We start from the raw sequence: 26,165 nt of genomic DNA on the forward strand, positions 1-26,165 counted from the left end.
TAGAATAAGGCACGCTGCTGATGGAATCTGTTTCTGTAGTTTCTGAGTACCCTGTATCACTGCTCCCTTTGAGGATTTCACGGTAACACTGTAAATACCCTGTCACTGCTCTGCCTGGATGGGCATTTAACATATGTTGACAGTACATAATCAAACATAAAACCACACCTTGAATATCCACAAATTGCAAACTTTCATTTTTAAATAGTGCTGGCCTGCTAAACCACTTTAAAAAGATGTTTTTTCCCCACAAGTAATACTATAATCAGCTTTTCCCTGACATGATCTCATGTAAATGCATCACTAGATTAAGCCCATGCTATTGAAGTTCTTTCTGTAATGAAAAGTTCTGTTTTAATATTTCGAGAGTATTTTGAGGAAGAAAAGGCTCCCAGGTGTTTCAGTTACGGGAATTCTGGACAGTGTTGGCCTCTATAGATAGTCTATGCTGTACACTTTGGTTACACTATGCTCTAGAGGGAATTTTAGGTGGACAGAAGTATGAAAACACAGTCTTACGCAAGTATGTAAGTGCCCTTATATAAGTGCATAAGTGTACACTTATAGAAGTAAGACAGTGGGGTTTGTACCTCAGTTTCAAAATAATTATTCTTATGTGTGTTTGAATCTGAGATAGGGATTAATAAATTGATGAGAAACTCCTAACTCCTATGGCACTCTTATCCACACTTTTAGTACTGCATAAGGATCATTAGGCTATTATAGAAAATCAATAGCTAGAACATGGCTATTAAAGGGTTTTTCTTTGGTTGCTGATATTCTGTGTACTAATAGTAAACCTGTAGTTGTTGATTGTTTGGTAACCCATTTTGTGTGTTTTCTGTTCATTTTCTCTGAGAAATTGCAGCCACAAAAGACATCAAAACTATCACTTTTGCTAACTGCCCTGTTAGTCTCTCCAATTAAGCCAAGAATTTAGAAGAAGGAAAACCCCACTGTCATTAGATGTAGCGGCTCTAGTGGAAGACTAAAGGTATTGCTCTTGTACAGTGCTTGTGCTTTCCCTGTTCTGTGACAAAACAGAAGATTTCTGTTCCTACTGCTGTCAGGCACATTCACAACAAACAGTAAATCTTTGCAAAATAAGCATTTTAAAGTGTATGCGTGGCCCAAGTGATTAGTGGTCACGGCATTCAGCTTACTAGATGCTGATTCAGCTTGAACCTAAATTGCAAGTATTGATCAGCTCAGCCTCTGGATATTTATAAACAACTTGAACCCTTTTCTTAATATCCATGGCACGTGCAACTATTTTTGACAGCTGTGCATGTTGTCTAATTTAGTAAAGACTAACCACTGCTGGACAGCCCTAGAAATAGAGAAAGTTACTATGTAAGAATGCTACGTGTCTCTGAAGAGACGATTTTAACTGGCTGTTAACAGATCCAATAGTTCTGGTAAATTTATTTGCATGAGGCAGCAAAAAACCACATCACTTATTAATTGAACTTACTAAATACTAATGTGATTAAAATTGTATGTAAAATGCAGTCACTCCAAAGCTGCACAAAAACGCTCCTCCTATTACCTATTTAAATAATAAATGACTTTTTTTGCTTGCCATCATTGTTTCTGCCTCCTGAGTTCCTCCCAGCTTACCACGGTGTGAATTTCCACTTACTATAGTTTTTAGTCTCACTTCGGGACCATTAAGGAAGAAATCATACATGCAAAAAAGCTAAAATAGATTCAAATGATAATTTGTCAGTGTATGATAATCACCTGAGCCTGCTCTTGCAAAATGCTGAACTCTACATCCTTCTGTTATCCACAGTAAGAGCTGGAAGTGCTCAACATATCACAGAATCAAGCCTCAATTCTTATGTGACTGCAATGTAGTGCAGTTGATTGTATTCTGAATTTATATTCTCTCAACCTCTGTTCAATCTTTGAGGCTGTTTTTATCGAGGAAAACATAAATTATTTCAGAACAGTTTCATAAGAGTAAAATTTTATGACAACATATGAAAGTCTGCAGAAATATCTACTACTTTTATTTCACCTATTTTATTACTTTGTTCACTTTGCATGTGTATCCAAATAAACACACAGCTTTAAAGTCTGTCTGAAAAGATCTTTATTGTTTTTATCTCCTATTCCATTGTCCGTGAGGTGTTTATAATTATTTTGCTGAGCATAAGGCAATAGCCACGAAGTTTAATGAGATGATAATTTTCAGCATGATTTTACTTAGTGCAACATTATTTGGTAGCCTAAAAATGCAAGCTTGTATCCAATCTGTATTGTTTTCTCTGAAATTTGGAAGATCATTTAAGAGTTCAGCTGATACTTCATTAGGGATCCAAGTGACAAATGTGTTCAGACTGATTCATGTGTACTGTCTCCAAGCAATGTGTATATTCCTGGTAAATGAGACTTCTGTGTCTTTTTGAGGAAATGTATGAGTTATGTTCTACTGAAATATGAAATCATAAAACTTCTTGTCTACTAGTTCATAATCAATTTTATTTGAAATCAAAATGAAATATAAGACATATTTTGCTTCCTTTCCCAAGCGTATTGTACAGTAACATTCCTCTGTCTCCTCAAGCTCCTTCTTCAACAACCATATTGTAGATAAAAAGCACTTCTCATGGTCAAATCAATTTTTAGAAGCTTCTGATTTCAGTTATTCAATTAATTGCTTAGCCGCATCCCTTTTCCTTTCTTTTTTTTGTATTTCTCTTTTTTAACCATTTAAGGGACTGTATTTGTCAACAAGATAGCATCTGAAATCATTCAGATTTTGTTCCTGTTCTCCAGTGAGTAAAGGACAGCAGTGATGATTGCTTTGTAGCGGTTAAGAACACATTGTGTAGATGATTTATTGTAGCATTTTCTTACTCTAAGCTGTCTGAAAATACCTTGGACGAAGGAAACCATGCCTTAGAAATAATCATTTCAGATACTAGTAGTAAATTGTTTATAAAAACAAGCAAGGGAAAAAAAGGGTCATGGAAACATTTTGTTATTGTTCAGTTAGCTTCATTTGTGTTAGCGCTGCCCCATCTGCAGCACACTCTCTGGTAAGCCAGTTTTTTGGAGCTGGAGGTGTCTGCCCTTTCTTGTCCTATGCTACCACTGAATGTTATTCACTGCTGCCTAAAGGTGGCTGAAAGATGTAACATCAAGTAGATAAGAAAGGAACCTTCAATTGTGCGGAAAAGGTAGCTTATTTCTCTTGTATTTAATTTGTCTGTGAAAGCTTTGCAAGCTAGTTTAATATGCATTTGATTACTTAGATATTGATAAATAAGTCATTGACCCTATGAGGTTTACTGGATATGATCATAATTCTGTGGCATTGTAAAAAGTGAATTAAATGGATATGTGAGAACTGAACACCTTTTCTCTGCCCTGTACTTAGTAATCTATAAGTATGGAGAAAAAAAAAAAAATGTTTGTGTGTCCTAGCCAAATTTATTCTTCTTACATTTTGGAAACTCCATGCCACGAAACAAGGATCGACAATTTGTTTCATAGTTCTTTAGTTATAAATTACCTGTAATTGATAAAGATCTACAAAGAAAGGAAATTCCAGATAGCTTCTAGGGATATTTTGACAAATATCAGGCTAATTAGGAGCCTGAGCAAAAGCAAAATATAGCACTTTCCAAAGTAGTGATCATCATCTGAAATGGAGCTCCAATAGTTATGAATTAACTGAAACTGAGCTCCAATAGTTATGAGTTAACTGGGAGTCTTCTGCTGTTTATATTAATGCTTTTGAGCACAATATATGTAGGGCCTATCAGAGAAGTCATAGTGGCAGGGAGGGATTGTATCCAATCCATATAATAAACTCAAGACCAGTTTAAAAATTAATACGTCTCACTGTTCTGAAGCAAAACACATGTGCTTTTATTATACAGAACATTGTTTACAATGTTCTGATTACTATAAAGCCCAGAATGTAATTAATACTGTTACTGATAAGTAAGATTAATTGTAATAACCTGTAAAAATAATGACTTAAACCAAGAGCAGATAATTTCCAACAGCAAATTGTAGATGGACTTTCTCTTCTGAATTTGTTAGCATGTCTATATGTTTACAGAAGTTAATCAAATAATCCACTATATTAATTTCCTCTACTTTTTATTCATCCTCCCTGTTGTGGTTTAGCCCCAGCCAGCAACTAAGCACCACGCAGCCGCTCGCTCACTCACTCCCCCCCCACCCAGTGGGATGGGGAGAAAATCAGGAAAAGAAGTAAAACTCATGGGTTGAGATAAGAACGGTTTAATAGAACAGAAAAGAAGAAACTAATAATGATAATGATAACACCAATAAAATGACAACAGCAGTAATAAAAGGATTGGAATGTACAAATGATGCGCAGGGCAATTGCTCACCACCCGCCGACCAACACCCAGCCAGTCCCCGAGCGGCGATTCCCCGCTCCCACTTCCCAGTTCCTATACTAGATGGGACGTCCCAGGGTATGGAATACCCTGTTGGCCACTTTGGGTCAGGTGCCCTGGCTGTGTCCTGGGCCAACTTCTTGTGCTCCTCCAGCTTTCTCGCTGGCTGGGCATGAGCAGCTGAAAAATCCTTGACTTTAGTCTAAACACTACTGAGCAACAACTGAAAACATCAGGGTGTTACCAACATTCTTCGCATACTGAACTCAAAACAGAGCACCGTACCAGCTACTAGGAAGACAGTTAACTCTATCCCAGCTGAAACCAGGACACTCCCCAATGTCATAGACTCATGATACTACTTTTGATACAAGCATGTGTGCCTTACTCAAGCCATCCCTCTGACCTCCCTCTGCCAGTGTCCATCACAGTGGCAGAGGATGGTCCTCTTCAATTTTGGAATAGCCAACCAAGGTAGTCTGCTCAGCTGTCTGATACTACTGAATAATTTTTCAAAAAATATTTACTAAGGATCAATGATGTAGTGCCTTTCACAGCAATTGTGTGTGATTGTTCAAATTTGCTAATATAAAGTTACCTATGGAAAAAAAACCCTTTTGGAACTAACTAAAAAGTTTTTAGGGCTTGCATATCTTTTTTCCCCCCTCTCATTAGTCCAACTGTCTCCTGTGATTTGGGAAAATGAAAGGTTACTCTGTACCTGTTATAAATCCTGTAAGAATTAAGCCTTTGACGTATTGACAAGAAAGCTTCTTGGCAGCCATAAACCTCTGTTTTTTTCACCAGTAAATAGACTATATTTCTCTTTGCTGAGAAGTATTTATTACCACTGAACCTCTAGAAACCCCTGTCACTTTAACCAATTGGGGTAGAATATATAGATGCACCCCAGACAAATACTAAGAGCAAGCAGGAATGTTTTAACTACCATTAACTATGGATTAACATTAAAATCCTTTCTGCCTATATCAGAGTCACTGTCATCTCTCTTATCACTATAATCTGGCAGGAGGTAAACCCTTTCTCTCGGTTTAGTTCAGCTACTGAATCATCCAGTGAGAGCTCATCCCAATATATCTATAACCCCAAGAGGGCTCATTACGACATGAAATTCCTCTGGCACAGCAAAGGAACTCTCTGAAATTCCCACCCACAAATACTTGCTCTTGCTTATGTTGCTCATTGCTCTCGCTGCAGTCAAATAATTGTTGAAGGTGTCAGAATGTGTTCCTGTCACCTGCACTGCCCACAAGCACTGTGACATAACATGTCTGAACACAGATGTTCTCTTTCTAATCCAGGCAACCTGAATACAACCTGAAATCAATTATTAACCTGCACTGTCCCATCAAAGTGTCTAGAGCTAAAGAAAAGCCAAAGAATTCCAGCGCAGTGCTGCCCCACTATTTCTTTTCTTCACTCCTCACTTACAATACAGAGATTCACCATGCGTGAACAGGCAGGACCTATAGACATTTTATACATCAAGCAGGATGACCTTTTTGAGGTGAGTAAAAACAAAGATAACAGTTCTCCCTATATTTGTGGGATATTTTCAAATGGTTTCCACAGACTTTCCAGAGTGACTGGCACTGCTCAACTCTTCACTGTGTTCAAGTTAAGATTTGCTTGTTTGCTTTCTGTTGGCAAAAGCAGAACCCAAAAATTTAATTGATATTGAAGTGTACAGGAAGCTTTTGATTCCTGGTACTTATCCAGTTGCCTTTTTTTTGCCTATAAATAGGCTAACAAACATGTTGAAAAGGATAAAAAGATCTTAATGGAGCTCAAGTTAATGCAACAGCAAAACCTTAGAGAGCACTGTACAATGGGGATAAATAAATAGCTGATATATTTTTGCTTCCAATCTTTTTCTGTTCCATCTTTCATTTTACAGAAAGAGAATGAAATTTTCCTTTCCACTCACAAATCCTTTCCTTCATCTGCCAAAATCGTATATCATAAAATACTATTAAAAATTGCTTCTGCTGAGAAAAACCAAACCAAACCAAACCCTGCTATTTCTCTGAAGCATCTCATCATAATATTCCTTAATATGTCAGCAGTCACCCACACATTTATCCACGACTGGATTCCGTAAGCTTGCCCTATTTTTCAGTATTCATTTCTTAACTTATAGCTGCAATCTCTAGTGGTGTAAAGTTTTCAGCAGACATCACTGATTTAACCTAGCTTCATCTTTGACATTAAACAATTTCTTTCTTCAAGACTCTTACAAGACCACGTAGTCATCAGTAAAGGTTTTTGAAATAGTTGTGTTAATCAACTAATGCAACTGATCAGTTCTGTAGAGATTCCCCCCAAAAACCCATATAGATGCCATGTCAGTTTTGACTGTTTCATCTGGAATATTCCTGAACCATTTCTCACTCTGTAATGATGCCTCTGGTCTTTCCAACTGTTATTTCATTATCAAGTGAAGAACTGTATAGTTTTCAATAAGTCCACAGAAAGTGCAGTTCTGTATTCCCAAAATTCAAATCTGATCAAGCAACATTAAGAGACAACTTGCATATGTGCTGTTATTGCAGCCATGTTCATGTACACCCAGTTAAAAGACATTCCCTTGTAGTTCCAATAAATACTGCTCAAAATGTCTGTAGCCGTGTGGCATCACATAGCACTTATATGATTCATCAGCTTGTGACTTTCTGGAGTTTTTAACTGACATGATTTAAATCACTCATAAAAGCAGTTATTTAACGATCAATAGGAAAGTAACAACTTTTTATACAGAAACCCAGTTTTATTTTCAGATGTAACTGATTACAGATGAAATCTGATAATGTGAAATAACGAAAACCTGCTTTCTTTAGGCAGTCCCCATCTCCATGCACTGTTACTGCTGCAGTAAGAAGTTTGCCTTTCCTGACTTGAGGCACATGGTCAGGATGAGTGCAGGTTCCTCATTACTTCCATGGTAACAAGTAAGGGTTCAGAGCAGAGACATTCCACGGGTTTTGCAGATCATTTCTCCAGATTTGTCTTGTTGTTGATATTCCCACTAGTACATAGTTCTCTTTGTTTTCTTTCTTACCTGTTTCACTACTCACTCCCAGTTGGAAGATCTTCCCATCCCCAGATCCTGAGGTTGCTCAGGCTCAGTAATTTCTAGGTACCAGTCCCATATAGGTGACACACGTGCCTTAATTTCAGAAACTGGCTGCTCGTTTGAACATGCTGAAGAGTTCAGCCTTCCACTGATCACCCACAGTTAATGTGCTCCTAGGGTGCTCTTTAGGTGCCTTTTTCATTTCGCCTAAATTATTCAATGATTGAATGTATTTAGGGAAAGGAAGGATCCTGTGCAGCCTGGGTTGAAATCCTTTCCACACATGATACTTTTCTCATGTTACAACATGACCAGTTTTTCTCAGTATTAGATGTAATGAATTTTTTACAGTCTTTGGGTTTGTAAATGTGGAATCCAGTATCAATCCACTTCCTTTTCTCAAAGTCAGAGCACATGGTTTGCAGAGGAGAAAGAGGTAAATCAAGTGCATTGCTTCAGAATAGTGACATTAATTCCTTTATAGATTATTATGGATATATGGGGTCCAGTATAATTTGCTTGGAAAAATTCAATGGTGCCTTGAACTTTACTATTCTACAGCTTAAGTTTATTTTAAACTCACTACAAAATTCTAGCATAACGATTAGTGCCACAAAGAACATCTGATTCATGTATACTTCTGTTGTAGAAGAAAATTGCTATGGAGTTGATTAAGGTTTGAAGTAAGGAAGCAGATATAGTGTAATCTGAACCCTTTGACATCTTCTGAAGCATTTTTAGAAAAAATACTTCCTTCTAGAGTTAGATCTCGATTGAAGCTATTTGCATCATGGCAAATAAGACACAGTTTTCAGCTGCACATAAGAAAATCCTGAAGATTTCAGCAAGGGTTCTACCTCTCCGTATCCTCTTGAGTAACGTCACTGAATCTGTGCCTTCATATATCCTATCTTTGGCAAAGCTCCTCTGTATTCTTGTCCCTCCTGAAGACCTTATTCAAATGCTATTATGGGGCCATATCCAGCAACCCTCTCCAATTGCCTGTGAATTGCCTTGTTCCACATCTAGGCAGTATGCACTCCTGTTTACTATCCCATCATGGCGTAATTTCCCCAGGTGCTTGTTTCAGCTCCTGTGTCTACTTCCCCATTCACACTACCTTTGGATTAATGAATCTCTGAGTTGAGGGAGCTCTGAACACGCACTCTGAGGGGCGTGACAGAATATGTTGCGAGAGTTAGCATTTAAGCTAATTTCTACAGTACATTAGTTTCATTTGAAGACGGAATGTAGAACTAGTTGAGACCATTATCTTTTAAAAATAGCTATTATTTCTATGCAATAACTAACATTCGTGCTTTGCTCTTGCAACTCAAAATTCTGTTCCAGGAGTCATCTGGAAATCCAGACTGAATCTTCTGTGGTGAAAAGGTATTTCTTAGCAAGTAAATCGCCAATGTAAAACTAATATTTATCCTCAGAATGGCACCTTTGAAAGATATAAGATAAGAGAGCTGTGCAATATGCTTAAGCTGGAAGGTGCTTCTCTGCTGAAGTTTCAGAAGTTTCAGAAACTCTGTTACCAGATTGAAATTCAGCTCACTTTGGTAGAGGCTTGTGATGGGAATACAGCCATGACTGGAATGCTGTGTCATGCCATGGGACTCTAAGTGCCTGATATGAGCAAGTACTGTTCCAACAGTACAAATTCAAGCTGCGTTCCATTCTAAATAGCGATGGGCCTGAAATATATCCCTTGATATGAATCTGAATGGAAGTGCTCACCTTTACTTTGGCTGCCTAAAAATTGGTTGTTAAGGCCCATGCTTCTCTGCTGTTACGAACAGAATTCACTGCTGATTGATAGGCTGTTTCCAGAAGTGGAATTAGTGTGCTTAAAAAACTCCGTCCTAGCCTGTGCTGATAGATCTGAGATGTCTCCAGTTGTTATAGGTAGGTTTTGTGTGTAACTTTTTGCACAAAGCAAGATAGTGAAGCCATGGTTCAAATGTATGCATGAAATTTCACATACGTGAAACTTGCAAAGTTACGTAGTTGGCAATAAGATTAATTCAGTTAGAAGGAAAGCTGCCTGATTAAAAAATACCTTGGCGTTCTAGTATCTTTTAAAAAATAAATTTCAGGAAATGGAAATTTGTTCCTTGATTGTTTTGCATAATCAATAGAAACTCCTGATGCAAATGCACTCAGTGAGGTCATGTGTTACATCATGCTTTCTTTCTTTAGGAAGCAGTAAGTTTACAATTGAAAAGTCAGCTTCGTTTCTCAAACTCTGGTGTATACCGTGACCAATGCCATTTATTATTTTTTTTTCTTTGACTCTTTCCTACCTTTTGTCTTTAGAGCTCAAATTGTGTTTAATGTTGTTAGATTCAGATTGTGGGTGAGAGGACAGGATGAGGGAAAAGCAGGGGAGTGAAATAGTGGCCACTTTGGTGTCCTGGTCCTGTCTGGGCACAGTTATTGTTTGTAACTAGAGCAGCTCCCCTGGCGCAGTCTATGGCTGGTTGTCAAAGGGCTGCTGCAGATTACAGTTTGGTTCTGTCCTCAGCGGCACCTCCTTGGCATCTCAGGCTGGAGCTCGCTGAGGAGCAAACGGGAATGCTGTTTAGGACTCTTGCATGACCTTGGAGTAGCGTGAAAGTCCTGGAGCACTGGGTAGGTGCCTTTTCTCGGGTTTGTGGCCCCGGAGTAGGGCTTTGGTTACGTTCTAGTCGGTGTTGGCTGTTGCTGATGGCCCCCCACTCCTTCCAAGTGGCAGTCTATCAAGAAAAATAATGTCGTACAGAAACTTATTGGTCTGTCTGTGTGAATCAGAAGGTAGTGTAGAGAAATGGTCCCCAAGTGTACAACTGGCTTTAAGTGGCTCAGCTGCTTTTCTGCATTTGAGTGACAGTGGCATTAAGGCTGCACAGAAACCCAACTATTCATCTTTTCTGGGTAGAGCAGCTGTCTTTCAAGAACAGCTAGAGGAATGCAGCTCTGCTCTATGACACTGATGTAAGGCAAGCTAAGATAGGAAGGATAATAGGTTCATGCATAGAGGATTACATTATTTCCTTTACGTAAACAACCGACTAAGGTAAGAGGTAAATATTTATTTACCATCTAAAGATGTTATATAATTTGTATCATTTAAGTAAAATCGAAGTTTTTTAAAACGGTAGATAAAATATTTTTCCCCATCTGTATTTTTTACAAATACATTAATGTTCCAGATAAATAATTCAAAAGAATATGAATACAGTAATTCCATTTACGTTAATTAATACTGAGAATGTAGGAGCTAAGAATACTAGTTAATGAGATCCTAAAGCCTTTCCCTTTATCCCCAGTCCATGTCCTCCCTTCTCCCCCCATCTCCCTTACACCCAGTCTATGGATTTAAGTTGTGTATATATCCTTCAGGACAACTAAAGGTTAAGTTTTTGTTTAGGATGGAAGTGTTAGCCCCTGAGAAGAAAACACACGAAGAGAATGAAGATTTGCAACAGTATCATCAGAAGCCTGCAAGCTGCCAGAAATTGCTTAGGAATTGCTGCTTGATAAAGCGAATTTTTGCCTGGAAAAGTTTGAGCACTAAAGGTACCTTTCCTATTGAAATTTTTAGTGTAGGAGAAATTGTTGTCTTTCCAAGAATTCTGATACAGTGGTATTACTGAATTTAGCATCAGTCAAGTTACAGGTACAAAAAGTCTCTGCTGTCTTGGGTCTATTGTGCAAAGAGATTAAAAATGGTACAGCTTTGATTGAAGGTGTTTTATCATAATGTGATATAAATAATTGTACTGCATGAGCATTCATTTTGCAGCACATCAAAATACATGGTCTGCAGAAAAGGTCTGCAGAAAATAATAAATCCTTCAATCCGAAGATAAATGAATAAATGTAAAATCCCAGCAATTAAATATATCAATTTATCAGGGCCCAACCCAAAAATCTGTTTTGATGAGTAAACCCTCTTTTGATCACTGTCAGAGTATATTTACATGCAAATTACATTATCAATCCCTTTGTCTTTGAGGAAATGGAGAAAGGTAACATCCTGTCACTTTTATACATAATGATGCTATGTACTGTATTTATTAATAAATACTGAAAGAAATGCTTCTTTTTAAATTGGAATTTGGCTGTGAAATATCTCACCCATTGAAAGTCTAACTCTTTTATGAATAATAAATTAAACGGCAACCATCCTGCAAGTGATGGTTAATCTGCTTCACATTATTTTCCTCAGGAACATGAACACAGTTAAGGATTTTATTCAGCACTGATTCCTCTTTTTACCATCATATTTGTACTTTGCAACGTCATGTAAAAACAAAACAAGAAACACTGCCCCAAACAATCCTTCTGTGATTTGGCAGCATTTTTCATCCCCTTGCACACAGTTTATGACAATAAAAACCCCAGGTCCTCAGTATATTGAATTTGTGTCAAAAAGAATGAAGAAAATGTGTGAAATTGTTTTGTCATGAAGAACTAAGTCACCGTAACCTGACTGATATATTATTTTATTTACACATTTACTTTAAAGGATATGCTCTAGTAGCTTAGTTTCAGCATTTAGAAACAATGAGCTCATTAAATACAGCCTACCTCTGGTTTTAAACTGCCCATATCCCTGTATTATCCAAGTAAACAAGTGTTTGATATGCTTTTTAATCTAAACATAATCATTTAGCTATTCTTGGCCACTCATTTTTAAAGCTTTAGGGTAATATTTCCAACAAATGGCTGCTTTAATCACCATGCATATTATGGTTTGCTGAATACATGTTTGATTTCTGATTACTGTATAAGTTTGTACCTGTAATTCTCTGGACTTTCATTTATTTTTTGTATTGGTACTGGAGCTAATGAAGCAAGAATGAATTTGCTGTAACACTTTCAAAACTTTCGTCGTTTTGTTCATGGGAATTTTAGAATTATTTTTTTTCATTGGGTTATTTATCAGCCATCTCAGTAGGCCTAAGGAATCAGCTCTCTAAAAATGGTGTGTGAATCTAAAGCAACTTGTACTGAAGTTAATAGGTCTGATTCTTCAGTACCTTTAAACTGGCTAATAATTTGCACCTGTGGAAAGGGTCTTTAAACAGTCAATAAGTCATGATAGAATTAAGGATTTATTTTATCTTGGTAAATTGAATTAGCAGATATATGAATCACAGTAAAATCAGGCTCAGTTACTCTGGGTTACTCCAACAGAGACAAAATCAGAATCGAACACATAGTTAACTGAAAATGAAGCTATTAATTTTGCTTTATCTAGTACGAAATTATAGAAAGCATATTCCCATAGGGATACCTTTACAAGAACCTTTGAATATTTATCAGGATCAAGAAGACTGATGTCCTGATGTACTTTCTTCAGCACTGTTCTGTTGTCCAAGGTGACCTCACTGGCCGAATAGGTTTTCTTGGACTTCAGTACTAGAGTCTACTGACATCTGTAACACAAGTTATATATGGCATATCCCACTGAGTTCCTGAGCCACAGCTAGGTAAGATTTCATACATCTAGACAAGTGGGGCATTTCTGAACTCCCCTAGGCTTGGCCATGGAGGTGCTCATCCATTCTCTGGAATAAGTTAAGTCTGCTGTAATTTAACCTTCCTCCTAGTACCCATGACAGTGCTGTGGTAGCTACAGAGCACCTGACTACCGAGGTACTTGATCAATACTTGCTGTTTTCTATTGGCAGAATGAAGGTGGGCTTGCAAATGATGTTGTGGTGGCTTATTCCCACTTAGGTATTCTTTTACACAAATCAGATTCCCCGTTGGTTGTCTTAAGCTACCTTATGCTAGTAAAGTGGTATAAAAGTAGTCATAAGGCAGTTAAAGCTTGTAGTTTAGTACTTAAAAAACAACTGAAATGTTTTTGTTCCTATTTTTAAAAAATAATGAAAACTCTAAATACTGAATTATTTGGTAATTCACTGCCGTTATAACAGTTTGTAGCTGTAAATACTGCAAAGTAATGCATATTTGATCATTCTTTTAAAACAGAGATTATTTCTGCACATTTTTTTTCATACTTTAGTTTATTTGTATGATCTTGAAACTGAGTTTGTCAACATGTTTTAACTTTATAGAATTAATTAGACTTTCAGAGACGATTTCCATTTATGAATTTGGAGCAGGGAAATAAATATTTGATTCACTGCAGTGTTCAGGTGATTTAACTCTATTTTCAGAATGAATAATCTTCACTCGTATTATAAAACCTTAGAATGTTTTGTCACTGGGGATGTCTTCCTGCTCTTCCCACTTCAACATCTCTCATTGAAATAAGAAGAATGTTACAGCATACATACTGGAAAGATAATTACATTAAACCCTTTTCCATACAGTATTTAAACAGCATGCCTTTAATGCGGTAGTGATTGCTCCAAAGGAAGAACAAGAGAATTAAAAAAAAAAAAAAGCCTCATTGAGCCTCATTGTATTTCAAAGAAAAGTAAATGGAATAACATAGGTGTCAATGGGAAATTATTCCACACTAAAGACACTATTTTAGTCAGCGCTCAAGGCTCTGTAATTGACTAATTCCCTCACACAGTATTTTTGGAGAGCAAATATCTTGTAACTAAGGCTAGAGGAACAGACTGTCACTACTGCCAGGTATACAACAGTGAGAGCTCAATACTGCAGTAAGCTCTGGACCCAAGTGCAAAGCATGTGTTGAAAAACTGGGGGGTTTCACTTTCAAAAATGAGCAGCCCTGAAGTACCTCCTCACTAAATTGGCAACCTACTCAGTTAACCTAGGGCAGTTATGAGTTGTTCCCCACCATTCAATGCCATGAATATACATTCTGCTGCGGATTTTATAAAATGCAAATGAGAGACACCAAGTGGACAAGTTGTCTGTCACAAAGATAAATTTGGAGGAATTGTGCTGCTGACTCTGCATTACATGCTGCTAAAAATATTATGGATTATCATCTGTTTATTTATAAACTTTTTACGTTGTTTGCATTTCCTTAAGCCACGTATTTATGAGTTGAGATATGAATTATTTAGGAATAATTCCAAGCTGTCAATCAATGTGTGTATATTTCCCTGTCAAATAGTACATTTGACAAAATATTTAAAGAAAAAATAACCCAAGTTATTTGAGAACTTGTTAAACGTTCTGCTCTCCCTAGGTACTTCATATACTCTCAGACCTTGGATAATTCAAAAAATTCCTGCTGAGTTTGTCAGTATTGTTTTTTTATATATGGACTTTTTGTGAATAGGATAATAGTTTGTCCCCTGTGGTCCATTTGCCTTTTCTTCTCCTATGCAAGTATGTTGAGCATTACTTTGAAATCCAGTCACTTCTTAGACCCTGAAAAGAGATTTTCCTCCCAGTTGTTCAAAATTAACAGGAACATTTATTAATATTGAACACAGATCCTTTGGACTAAAACATTCGTCCAATGTCTCTCAACATTAATTCTTGTGTGCCTGTTTGTACCCCTTTTCTATTCAGCAGTGAAGCAATGAGACAAAGACAACCTGAAAGGTAGACAGAGATGACAGCAGGATTACATACGGGGTTTGTAATCCACTATTAAAGCCCTCAACTGCTTTAATTAGAAACTATTATGACTACTAATTAGGAGACAAGAGTTGTTTCCTAACTTTGTTACTCAAGCAAAAGCATCTTATTTTTGTTTGCTTGTGCATGGAGTGACAGTTACTGAAATCTGCCTGGTCCTAGTTACCCTTCCCTACAGGAAGAACGTGAAATAAATGGCGTAGATAAAAATGACAGACAACAACAATAAATAACAGATATCCAGTGTCAGGAATAGCATATCCTCCTGTGTTCATTCCCTTGTCCCAGTAGCTACTCTTCACTAACAGTCCTCTCTTAAAGGATTGCTGATATACTGTTCAGATCTTAACTTGTCCAATAATTGAATTTTTATGACCTGTCAGATGTGTCGTTTTTTACTTTCATGACATGTCAAACTACTTCATGTAGTTTTCCTAGGATTTTTTTCCCCCCGTTTTCTCACAGATGCTTTGAGCAATGTTGGGTTTCTATTGAATTTACAAATTGACATCATGAGAGGACTTCACAGAACTTCACATGGGCACTAGGAAAAGTTTGTCTTATGTGCCTATAGAACTGAATTTCACATGAATTTGCTATTTTGAGTCTGAAAGCCTATAAGAGAAGAAGAAAGAGAGAGGGAGATGGAGGAAGGGAAGGAAAGGTGGGAGAAAGAGAAAGAGACCAAGGACCATGTCCCTTGACAGACCCTCTTCTCCTTTCCATTCTAGATGGTCAACCGGCAAATAATTATACCATATACTATGAAATCTTTCCTGAATGCTCAATAAGCAGGCTTTGTAGCCTGTTATTACACGTATAAACATATCTGAGATTCTATGCTCTGAAGACAAACACAGAAATCCATTTAAAAATTGAACTTTTCATGGTTTTAGGCAGCACAGAAATCTTTATTTTGTAAAAACTACAAGAAGAGACATTTACTTGGGAATTCAAAATGAACAATGTTTAGCCCGTTTCATCTATTTGAAATATTTATGAAAATGTTTTACAATTTGATGACAGTGCTCTTGGTGTACATGTTAATCTTAAGCTAGCTACTAAACCCAGGAAAAGTTACGGGATTAAAACCTTATTCACTTTGTGTCTTTTAATAACATTTTTCAGAGAAGATGAACATTGCTCAGTATTGCTTTAGGTATTTCTTTTATTACAATGGAATTACACTGTTTTCTTATTCATCTCTAATACGTCAAGGTTTTGTGGTGCCTTATACCTTCTGGCTCACTGTGCAAATGATCCATTTTAGGTTACAAAAATTTCACCTTCTGAACACATACTGCATACATTGTATATACTTATCTTTTCAAGTCACTGAACTGGATGGAAAATGTGGATATATTCCATTTATTTGTAAAAGTGTTGCAGTAATAAGCTTTTTTATTTATTTCAGATTTTTTCCCTGAAACCAATATAGGACACTACTCTTAGCTAAATAGTTCTACAAATTAGAATAGAGATGTAGTTGTACATATTTACTAGGTATGAAGGTATTGTTTAAAAGATGCTAATAAAACATGGTGAAAAAAAAAGGAAAAAAAGTAAGGGAAAATGATCTATTTTTAATATTTTTGTTTGCTTTCCACCAAAGCCTATTCACCGATTATAATCTCAGACAAAGGAGTTTGTATTAAGAGACCTGGCAAAAGGGGGAACCTTGTAGTTTGTTCCCTTCTTGCCAAATTCTAACTCTGAAAGACAAATTATGGCAATAAAATTAGAGGCTCTCCCTGGTGAATGTAATTTTCTTTTAAATTTGTAGCACAGAGTGATCTAATCTCAATAAGACTTCTAATACTCTCTTCAGGGTATCAGTAATAGTTAATGGCATAAATTAACAGGAAAGTGTATTATGCAGGAATGTTTGTTAACTTTCACGTCATTAAAAGGGGAATTGAAAAAACATTGATTCTCACAACATAGAATCATTCCAGAGTGATTATTCCAGAGTGATTAATGTTTTGGAAAGGGCTTTTACTGTGTATTTGTGTACAGACTTGCTAAATTGAGCAATGCATGTAGCTAATGAAAATGTGAGGCTCTAACACACACTTTTGTAATTATGTATAAAATTATTTAGCATCATTTTTGGCTCGAGAAGGTTTAATAATCACTCTCCTATATTTCTCTTAGGAAAAAAAAAGAACATATATCTTCTGAAGCTTTTAATGCTACTTAAAATTTTAGAATTAATACTTAGAGACCACAGACATGACAGAAGACCTTGCTGCTTTACTCTCTACATGTAAGGTTTTTAAACATTTCCAAATTTAAAAATAAAATTGCACAAATCTTGCAATAACCACTAGTTTACAGTGTGGGCAGAATTCATCCCTGCCCTTGAAACAGTTATTTGTGCCTATAAAAGTATTATCCATAACTGAGTTTTTAAAGATGCTTAATACAAAGATAGCAAGTTGCAAAGTGCAGATTATGAAGTCAGTTCTCCTTAGAGTGAATGTGCTTGTAAGGAGAAGGATATTTCATGGGAATTAGATTTCCTCGGGGTTTGACATTCAAAGGATTAAATATGCTCCACAGTTAACCCCTGAGAACATGGCCCAGATAAATGAGTATATGACTTTATGGAGTTTCTGCTTTATGATTCCCTAGCTATATAAAAATTACACAACAAGGTGTGTTTCTCCTTTTCTCTTGGAGGTTTGTTTCCTTCTTGTCAGAACGGATTTTTATGGTCTCCCACAATTGCCACCTTTGTAGGTGGCAACCAGCATTGCAGTTAGTAGGAGGGACATGATATTGGAGGATGAAGCATTAACTCATGCCAGATTGCTGCCTAAAAATTCTACGTTTACAGAAGAGCATGTTGAACTCCCAAGCTTCTTTTGCCCTTTGCTTCTCTTCTCTTTCTTTGCCTACTGACCAGTGTTGGCACCAAGCAGTTGGCATAAGCTTCCTAAGAGACAGTGCACAGTTTTAAACTGGCTCTAATTAAGAGCTTTGAATAGACCCTTTTTATTAACCATTTAGTTTTTGATTAATCGTAGTGAATGTTTTCTTTTCATATAAAAAGCATGAGGAACCATCAGGCTGACTGGAACCTTTCCAGGGATGTCACTCTGGACTCTGCATAATGAAATTTTATTTTTCCATTGAGATCATTAATCCTACTTACCAATGATCACCTTATTCTTCAATCAGTTTAAACTGTTAGGAAAAACAATCCTAGCATCTTCTTGAATTTGGCCAAAGAATAAAAGGAATAGCTGATTAACTGCTCTTTAATCAGCTAGTTATATCAGAAATATAATTGTTTCCCTAATTCTCCTTATTTCTCTAGTAGAATTGGAGTTACTGCTTCAATACCATGTAGATATTTAAAAATGATCCATTGCAATACAATATAGAAACTCCATGCCCTGAACATGAAAGCAAACTGTGAAGTTCTGACCCTCCATTTGAAAATCTAATGTCTAATTTTGTTTCCCAAAATTTTCCTTCATTGTTGTACAAAGGTCAGTGCCTCATTAAAAAAAACAGCAAAACCAACACAAAACAATTGATTGAAAACCTGTTACTTAAAAATCAAATTCTAACAATCAAAGGTTTGGAATATAATAAATGTAGAGGATCACCACTTTTGGGAAACTCAGATATATCCTTTATGAAACCAATATATACTTCTATTTAGTCTCTGTACTCACAGTATCTTTGATTTCTGCTGTGTCTGCCAACTGCTGCTTTTTTATTTCAAAACATTCTATCAATCAAAAACTAATAGGCCAAAGAAGTGTATTAGATTAAGTGGAAGGACTTTTATATTCATGGCATACTTAGAAAATGGAATCAATCTTTAAATATCTTGCCACTTTCCATCTGGGCATTATTCCAGCAATTTAAATGGCTAAATATATTGAGAGTGTTCCAGATTAAATGATAGCTCTGAATGTCTTTTTATAAATGGTATGGCCCATAAAGAACTGAATTTGTTGTGGTGGTTAACGATATCTGCATTTTGTTTACTGAAGTGTACTGAATATTAGTGCAGTATAACACAACTGTGTTTGCAAGCATCTGTCCCTGGAAAAAATCCTGCAACTAGAAGGAGCACTTCTACTGCAGATCAAGTAAACTGTCAGAAACAGCTTCTTTAAAGTATGCAAAGCCAGCTTTTTTCCTTTTTTTATTTTATTTTTTGGCATGGTGAAGCATTATGACTGGATAACTTTTCACCAAAGATCAAATTAAAAGGAAAACCAACATATTTTAGAAGTGGAAAGTTAGGGCAGAAGAAGGGAGGGAAAAACAGTAAGAAACAAATAAACCAGAATGACTAGAACAACAAAATTACATGTTGCTTTGTTTGCCTTTTTTTTCACCATTTAATTTATTGCTGCTGTCACCTTTCTTGCATGCTTGTTTCCATTGGAGTCTGCAGTGTGGTCTTGACAGTTCTTCTGGCAGGCAACAGTTCTGACAGGATAGATTTGCCCTCTTTTCAGCCCAAAAGGGGTAAGTGGGCGGACTTCGTGCTCTTCATTGCTGCAATGATGCCGTCCTGCTGGGTCCTCCCTGCTGTTCCTTCGAGTAGCATAATCTTCTTGGCAAGGAGATGTGTTCTCAGTTATTCTTTCATTTTCTTATTCATCCTTTCTGTGTGCAAGAGACTAAGAAAAAGTCCTTAAGAAGCTGGAGTTCTTCACTGAGCCATATAAATGTTTAGTGGGCACAATGACTGTATTAGTCATCTGCAACTGAATTTTGCGGATTACCTCAACGAAATGCCAACAAACCTGCACTGTGTAGCAAAGCAGAAGGCATACTTGATTTCACATATGTCACAGAAAATGATGCTGGAAATACTGAGCTACCTAAGCACTTTTTGTACTGTTCTCCGTAACCTTCCACCTCTGAGGCCAACCTGATTTCTTTGTTACACAGGCTGGGAAAAGAAGAATTATAGTAGGTGAACAAATTGAAAAAGTTTAATACCTATAATACTAAAAATCCTTTTCTAATACAACATTTAATTTGTGATCTCTTTGGCCCTGTGAGTGCAAAAGCAAGATACTTGGGCGAGCTGGGGTCATCATTCCCAACAGTAAAAACCCCCGTATTTCTGAAAACACAAGAACACAATGTCTAGGGCAACAGAAATGCGAAGCTGGTTTCATTACCTACTTCTGCCCTAAGCAGATGCATAGGTTAAGGTTGTCTTGAATGTTGCAGCAAGAGTGACTGACAGCAAGAATACATAGTATTTAAACCTCTGTCAATTCACATCACCAAGTTCCTCTGACTATAACTAGCATCACTTCATCTGACTTCCTTGTTATACCTCATGTATATGTATATTTAAAACCATAAAAATACTACAGCTTTTGAGTGTAGCATCTATCAGCTGAGCTGTTATAAATGTCTCTGTTTTTATCTTTGCACAGGTTTGTGTTTATCATTGCACAGGTTTGTATTTGTCTTTGCTGGTTGAGAGGTAAAATTTTTTAACTTAAGTCCCTTCAGTTGACAAAAGCTGCCTTCCCAAGTGAGAGGTAAAATTTATTAACTTAAGTCCCTGCAGTTGACAAAAGCTGCCTTCCCAAGCTGTCATAGTTTGACTGCTTTAACTAATTCCCTTAGTTCATACCACTTCTGATGCAACTGAGATGGAAAATGACCAATGAGAAAAATCAAACTTAGAAGGAGGAGGGAAAACATCACGGTATGTCCCTACAATACCTTAAAACTGATCCTCGTGTTTCTGAATCTCAGTATTTTCTGCTGTGAGAAAATGTCTGTAAACCCAGAAATTATTCCATCTCCCTCTAGCTTTGAATTATATGGGGGCACAATAACCTACTGCAGCTGTCAGTTTCTTAGGTGTCAATTTTGCCTGAAAACAAAAAAACCCTCTGCTTTTTAGTAAACAGAATGGAAACTCTGAAGTGATGAAAAGATTTATAGAAATGCTTGTAAGGAAGACAACAGTGCAATTCCTTAGCTGTTGACTGAACAGTTTAGAAAGTAGTCAACACAACAGGATACAGAAAAGAAAAGAGGTCCATATGGTCAATTTATACTGGAGAACTGGATTTCTTCTGCCACAGTGTTCCTATGTGATGTTAGAGGAGTCAAGTTAAGATAAACTTTAGGGACTGACACTGTGTGTTTCTTGTTTTCTGAGTGAATCCTTGGGCTTTGATTTGCAGAATATTGAGCACTTGCAGCATTTCTAACTTGGCTTTGAACATCTATGAAAGGCTGTGTATTAAGTGTTGTGAAAATGAGCTTCCATGAGTTTCCTACCAAGTGCCCAAATTAGTCAATACCTTTGATCTTAATCTTACTGTGCTTCCGTTCTGCATAAAGTAGATATAATAATACCCTCTCATCTCACAGGGATGTTGTGAATATAAAGATAGTAAAGTTTGTGAAGCACTCAGACACTGTAGTGATGAACATCATAGAAAATTGTATTTTCAGCTCAGATTTTAAATAATGCTTGATAAGTAAATTATGGGGGCACAAAATGTGGAAAGAGTGAAGTTTTGAATTTGGTAAATAGGTATAATATCCATGAATTAAATTAACTTATCAAAAGAAAATCCTGTTCAAACTATAGCACGTGATCGTGTCATTAAAAGGTTGCACCATAATGCATATGTAGAAAGCAACTGAACTAATGCTGTTAGTATTAATGATCACAGTACAGTTCTTCTGATGTATACTTCCTATGTAATTAATATATATAGCAAAATTTCCGAGTGTGAAGGATTTATGGCATAAATCTCTGATCTTGGCCTGTAGTTCTGCTTAAAAGTAGGGGGAATGTGATTGATCAAAGGATCAGGCCCTAAGATGCAAAGTGTGAAAGGTACCGAAGGGGTACCGAAGGATGTACACTTTTCAGTTAATTGTGTTAAATCTTGGCATGCTGAAATGAATGAGAATCTTGCCATAAGTTTCATCGCGGCAGGAATTTAAATCAATTTGCTTTATAAAAATAACTCTATACTGAATAAGATAAATCTTTATGTAGGAAAACAAAATATCACCCATCTGTTGGCTTTGTAAAGTTACATTTTAATGTATGCCATAGTTGTTCTGGAGAATGTGGGGGAAAAAGAGCTCCTTATTTGATTTTTGCTAGAAATGGTTAGTGTCTCATTTTGAACAAGGTCCCAATACCTAACTTATTTAACCCATATCCTCACTTTAACTCTTTATTTACTTCATTTTATGTGAAGCAAATGATGAAATCTCCAAATCTTAGGAAAAGAACAGGAAGTTTTTTAATTTTCATTACCAAAATCAAATCACAGGAATTAGAAAAAATATAATACCAATTTATTTTTATAATTCAGTTAAGCTACAATTGATTCTATACTAAAACCTAATCAGTATACTATAATTGACGAGATATTTTTGGACCAATGTACCAGCTGGTATCACAGATGGTACAGATGGCATAAGGCTCTTTAATGGGATAAAGATAATGTGTTGGCACAAAGAGAGTTGAGTATATGAACATGCGATTTTTCTTTCCCATTATAAACTATCTAATCAGTGTAATTTTAATTGATACACAATTGATATATTTGTATTCCACAAATCTGCGTAAATACTAAGATCAATACTTTGCAGTCAGTGACATTAGTATAACCTTACTTTGTTCTGGCAAATCTCATATGCCATAGTAGGCAACAATTCATTAAAAGCTGCAGTTTAAAAGAAAGAATTGCAAGGAAAGTTTGATATTATTTAAATGGTCTACCTGACATTATTAAAGGGGATTAATAGACAAATTTATGGAAACAGCTGAATGCCTCAGAAGGGTTTTATTCTCATGAACTTTGGTATTGGTGTAGATATGGCAAAAAGTATGATAGTAGTATTAGTAATGAATAATCTTGATGATAAGTGATCAGGAAATCATTCTAATTATTTTCTCTGAAGATCCACAGTGTGGCTGGATATTTCTTGACAGTCGTAGAGGGGCCTTACAGGATAGTGTGGATTTTACTGGACTTAATTTCTTTTCTTACATATGATATCCTATAGTGTTAAGTTCAAAAGATTTTTACTTGTGCCCTATTCAGAACTTTATTTTGTCACTTCTTTATTTTGTGTACATTGCACAAGACATTAAGAACTATCTACAGTGTATCCTATAGACCAGATATCTATAGTGGTGCTTTGAGTCCTGAAGCTGACAAGATTAGGTTTTTCCCTGGTGCCTGAAATAAACCTGTCACTGACAAAAGTTGCCAGCAGGGACTTTGCTGAATACCTAGCCAACTGCACCCAGATTCTATATTCTTTGATATTCAGAAGTGCTCTATTAATCAGAAATGGATTGTCCTATCTTTTCAGGTTAGACAAAACCTCCAAAGGTACCTAAGCTTTTGTTCGACACACCTAGATTGCTAAGTATATTTAATAGAATGTTATACCCAAAGACTCATTCCTCCAGTATTTACAGCCATTTCCAGATCATACAGAAATGTGACTAAAGGTGTTAGGATTGCTTAGTGATGGAAACCTTGATTTGGAATTCATTTCACGCAGATCCTGAGCCTGGCGATTGTTAGGACATATTGAAACAAAGCTAGCAAAAACTATTTGGTTAGGATAACAAGTAACTGCATTCAGAAGAAAAACTGTATAGCTTAATGCCCCAAGGGAAAACTTGTGAAGGAAGACAACAGCTCAGGATAGGGCAAACCCTGCTGGTTTCTTGATCAGGAGCTGCAACATTCCTCTGAATGGCCATGACTGGAGACATATCTAAAATATGCCCTTCTCAAAAGTTCTCAAAAGTTGCAATGGAAAAGGAGAATTTTATTGCTTTTTTTTCCCCCAGACGTATGTATTTTATTATTTTTGAGTGTGACTATCCCACTTGTAATTAGAAATTCTATGTTCTTTATGTTCATAAAAGTCATATGGTCCTTGTATAACTATCAAGTAGATAGGATCGTTGCCCTTGTTAATACCATTGTGCTTTTATCGGTGGATGTAAATGTATATAAAAACAATATCTAAACTGTGTCCTGGATCCTGGCTTAGAGATCATTGAGTTTATGCACTGAAGTAAACCCTTGAATATTAGGCAGAGGAGATTATGCCTTGGGAATGCCAAACCATAAGTTCTTTATCCAGAAGTTGACAGAATCCAATAAATGAGCTGATAAATCACAAAAAGCAAATGGCTTAGGAGAAATAAGTATGTCCTACAGAAGGCAGCAGAGCATGTGTATTGTACAAGTGTCCAGCTTTCTTGTACACTTAGGAAATGTAAATGATGTTTTTGAATATTTTAGGATATCAAATCTTTACTGAAAATAACGTGCCAGTCACATGTAGCTAGTGTGTCTGTTCCGTTTCCCCTCATTTTACGATAACTACTCTTTTCCATATTCAAACATATTATGAAATGAAACATGATTAATACTAAGTTGCAAGAACTGCTATTATTGTTCTGTGTATAGTGTGAGGGATAAAACCCTACTTTCATTTGTATTTCAGAAATGTGTTTAAACTGCTTCAAAATAGCCTGTTAGCAAGTTACCTTTAATTATGTATTGTGAAACAAAGCCTGGTTTTGCTACCACGTCTTTTTCCACGTTAGTTGTAAGGACCTTGGCAATGGCAGGGTTTAATGGGAGTTACCCATTAAACCACCATTCTCTGGTAGGTTCTGGTGGGTCCACCCACACAGGACATGTTTCTGTAATAGCATCAGCATTTCTGATTTTTTTTAGGAGCAAGATCCTGCTGACTCTACTCTTTGTATAGGGGCTGAAGTGCTTTGAGATAGGCCAAAACCATACTGGCGCTTCTTTCCACCAGAGCAGGTTGCTCAAAGCCCCATCCATCCCGGCCTTGAACACTGCCAGGGATGGGGCATCCACAGCCTCCCTAGGCAACCTGTTCCAGTGCCTCACCACCCTCCCAGTCAAGAACTTCTTCCTTACATCTAATCTAAATCTACCCTCTTTCAGTTTAAAGCCATTACCCCTTGTCCTATCGCTACACACCCTTGTAAAAAGTCCCTCCCTGGCTTTCTTGCAGGCCCCCTTTAGGTTCTGGAAGGCTGCTGTAAGGTCTCTCTGGAGCCTTCTCTTCTCCAGGCTGAACAACCCCAACTCTCTCGGCCTGTCTTCATAGGAGAGGTGCTCCAGCCCCCTGACACCTGTGGGGCCCTCCTCTGGCCTCCAACAGGTCCATGTCCTTCTTATGTTGGGGCCCCAGAGCTGAACGCAGTACTGCAGGTGGGGTCTCGTGAGAGCGGAGTAGAAGGGGAGAAACACCTCCCTCGACCTGCTGGTCACGCTTCTTTTGGTGCAGCCCAGGACACAGTTGCCTTTGTGGGCTGCAAATGCACATTGCTGTGTCAAGTTGAGCTTCTCGGCCACCAGCACCCCCAAGTCCTTCTTAGCAGGGCTGCTCTCAATCCATTCCCCTAGTGTTCTCTTTAGTCAACGCTATCATTTGCAAAAACAGGAAAGAAGGAATTTGGGGTAAGAGTAAAGATAACGTGATTATTTTGCCACTTGTCTTTTCACTTTCGCTAGGGTGCCGTAGATTCAAAGTTGGTAAAATTTCTCCATTTCATTCACAGGAAATGAAAGATTAACTTGAACTTTTCATTAGTCATCTTGTCTGTTTTCTACTTTTTTTAGTCTATTTTCTTTTTCTGCCTAGAAACTACAAGTTATGATCTCCTCTTTGAAAAGAGTTCAGAAGAGCCTTCCTTCAGTATCATAAAGCCAATTGATCCATTTTTGATCAGACTTTTGAAATGGCAGCTGTTTTATCTTCCAGTCTTGTAATTTTTTAATAATAATAATAATGATAATCTTTAGCTTATTAAATGTCTCAGAATAAATTATCATAAACTCTGTGGTTTTGTAAAGCTGGTGTTATATAAATTATTTCAGCTTGTATGAACCTGCTTCACAATTATGAGAGATACTACAGTTCAGTGAGAGGCTGATTTTTAAACAGACATTAAATTCTTGGTTTCTGGGTCATTTTTTCAGATAAACATATGTCTTGCTTCTTCTTCACACAATATCTATACTGACTGTTAAAAGCGACCTACAGTTGTACTTTCCCTGGCTGTCAGATATTGATTGCATAATATACAGTTCACTTTACACCAGGATTGG

General features: G+C 36.8%; 1 protein-coding gene across 4 annotated transcripts in view; it reads left to right on the plus strand.

The window, feature by feature from the left end:
• Nucleotides 1-26,165, plus strand: part of KCNIP4 (potassium voltage-gated channel interacting protein 4) — a 460,551-nt gene that overhangs the window by 32,245 nt on the left and 402,141 nt on the right. The window contains exons 1-2 of one of the 4 annotated variants that reach the window (XM_049795520.1): nucleotides 10,450-10,543; nucleotides 10,898-11,046. The exons of 2 other annotated variants lie outside the window; for them this stretch is intronic. In XM_049795520.1, the coding sequence (XP_049651477.1) occupies nucleotides 10,497-10,543; nucleotides 10,898-11,046 (196 nt within the window). In that variant the 5' untranslated portion in view covers nucleotides 10,450-10,496. Of the gene's footprint in view, nucleotides 1-10,449; nucleotides 10,544-10,897; nucleotides 11,047-26,165 lie in introns of those variants that run through there. One more of the 4 variants, XM_049795536.1, reaches the window with a different exon arrangement.

Source organism: Accipiter gentilis, chromosome 3 (genome assembly GCF_929443795.1).
Source record: "Accipiter gentilis chromosome 3, bAccGen1.1, whole genome shotgun sequence".
NCBI classification, from domain to species: domain Eukaryota; kingdom Metazoa; phylum Chordata; class Aves; order Accipitriformes; family Accipitridae; genus Astur; species Astur gentilis.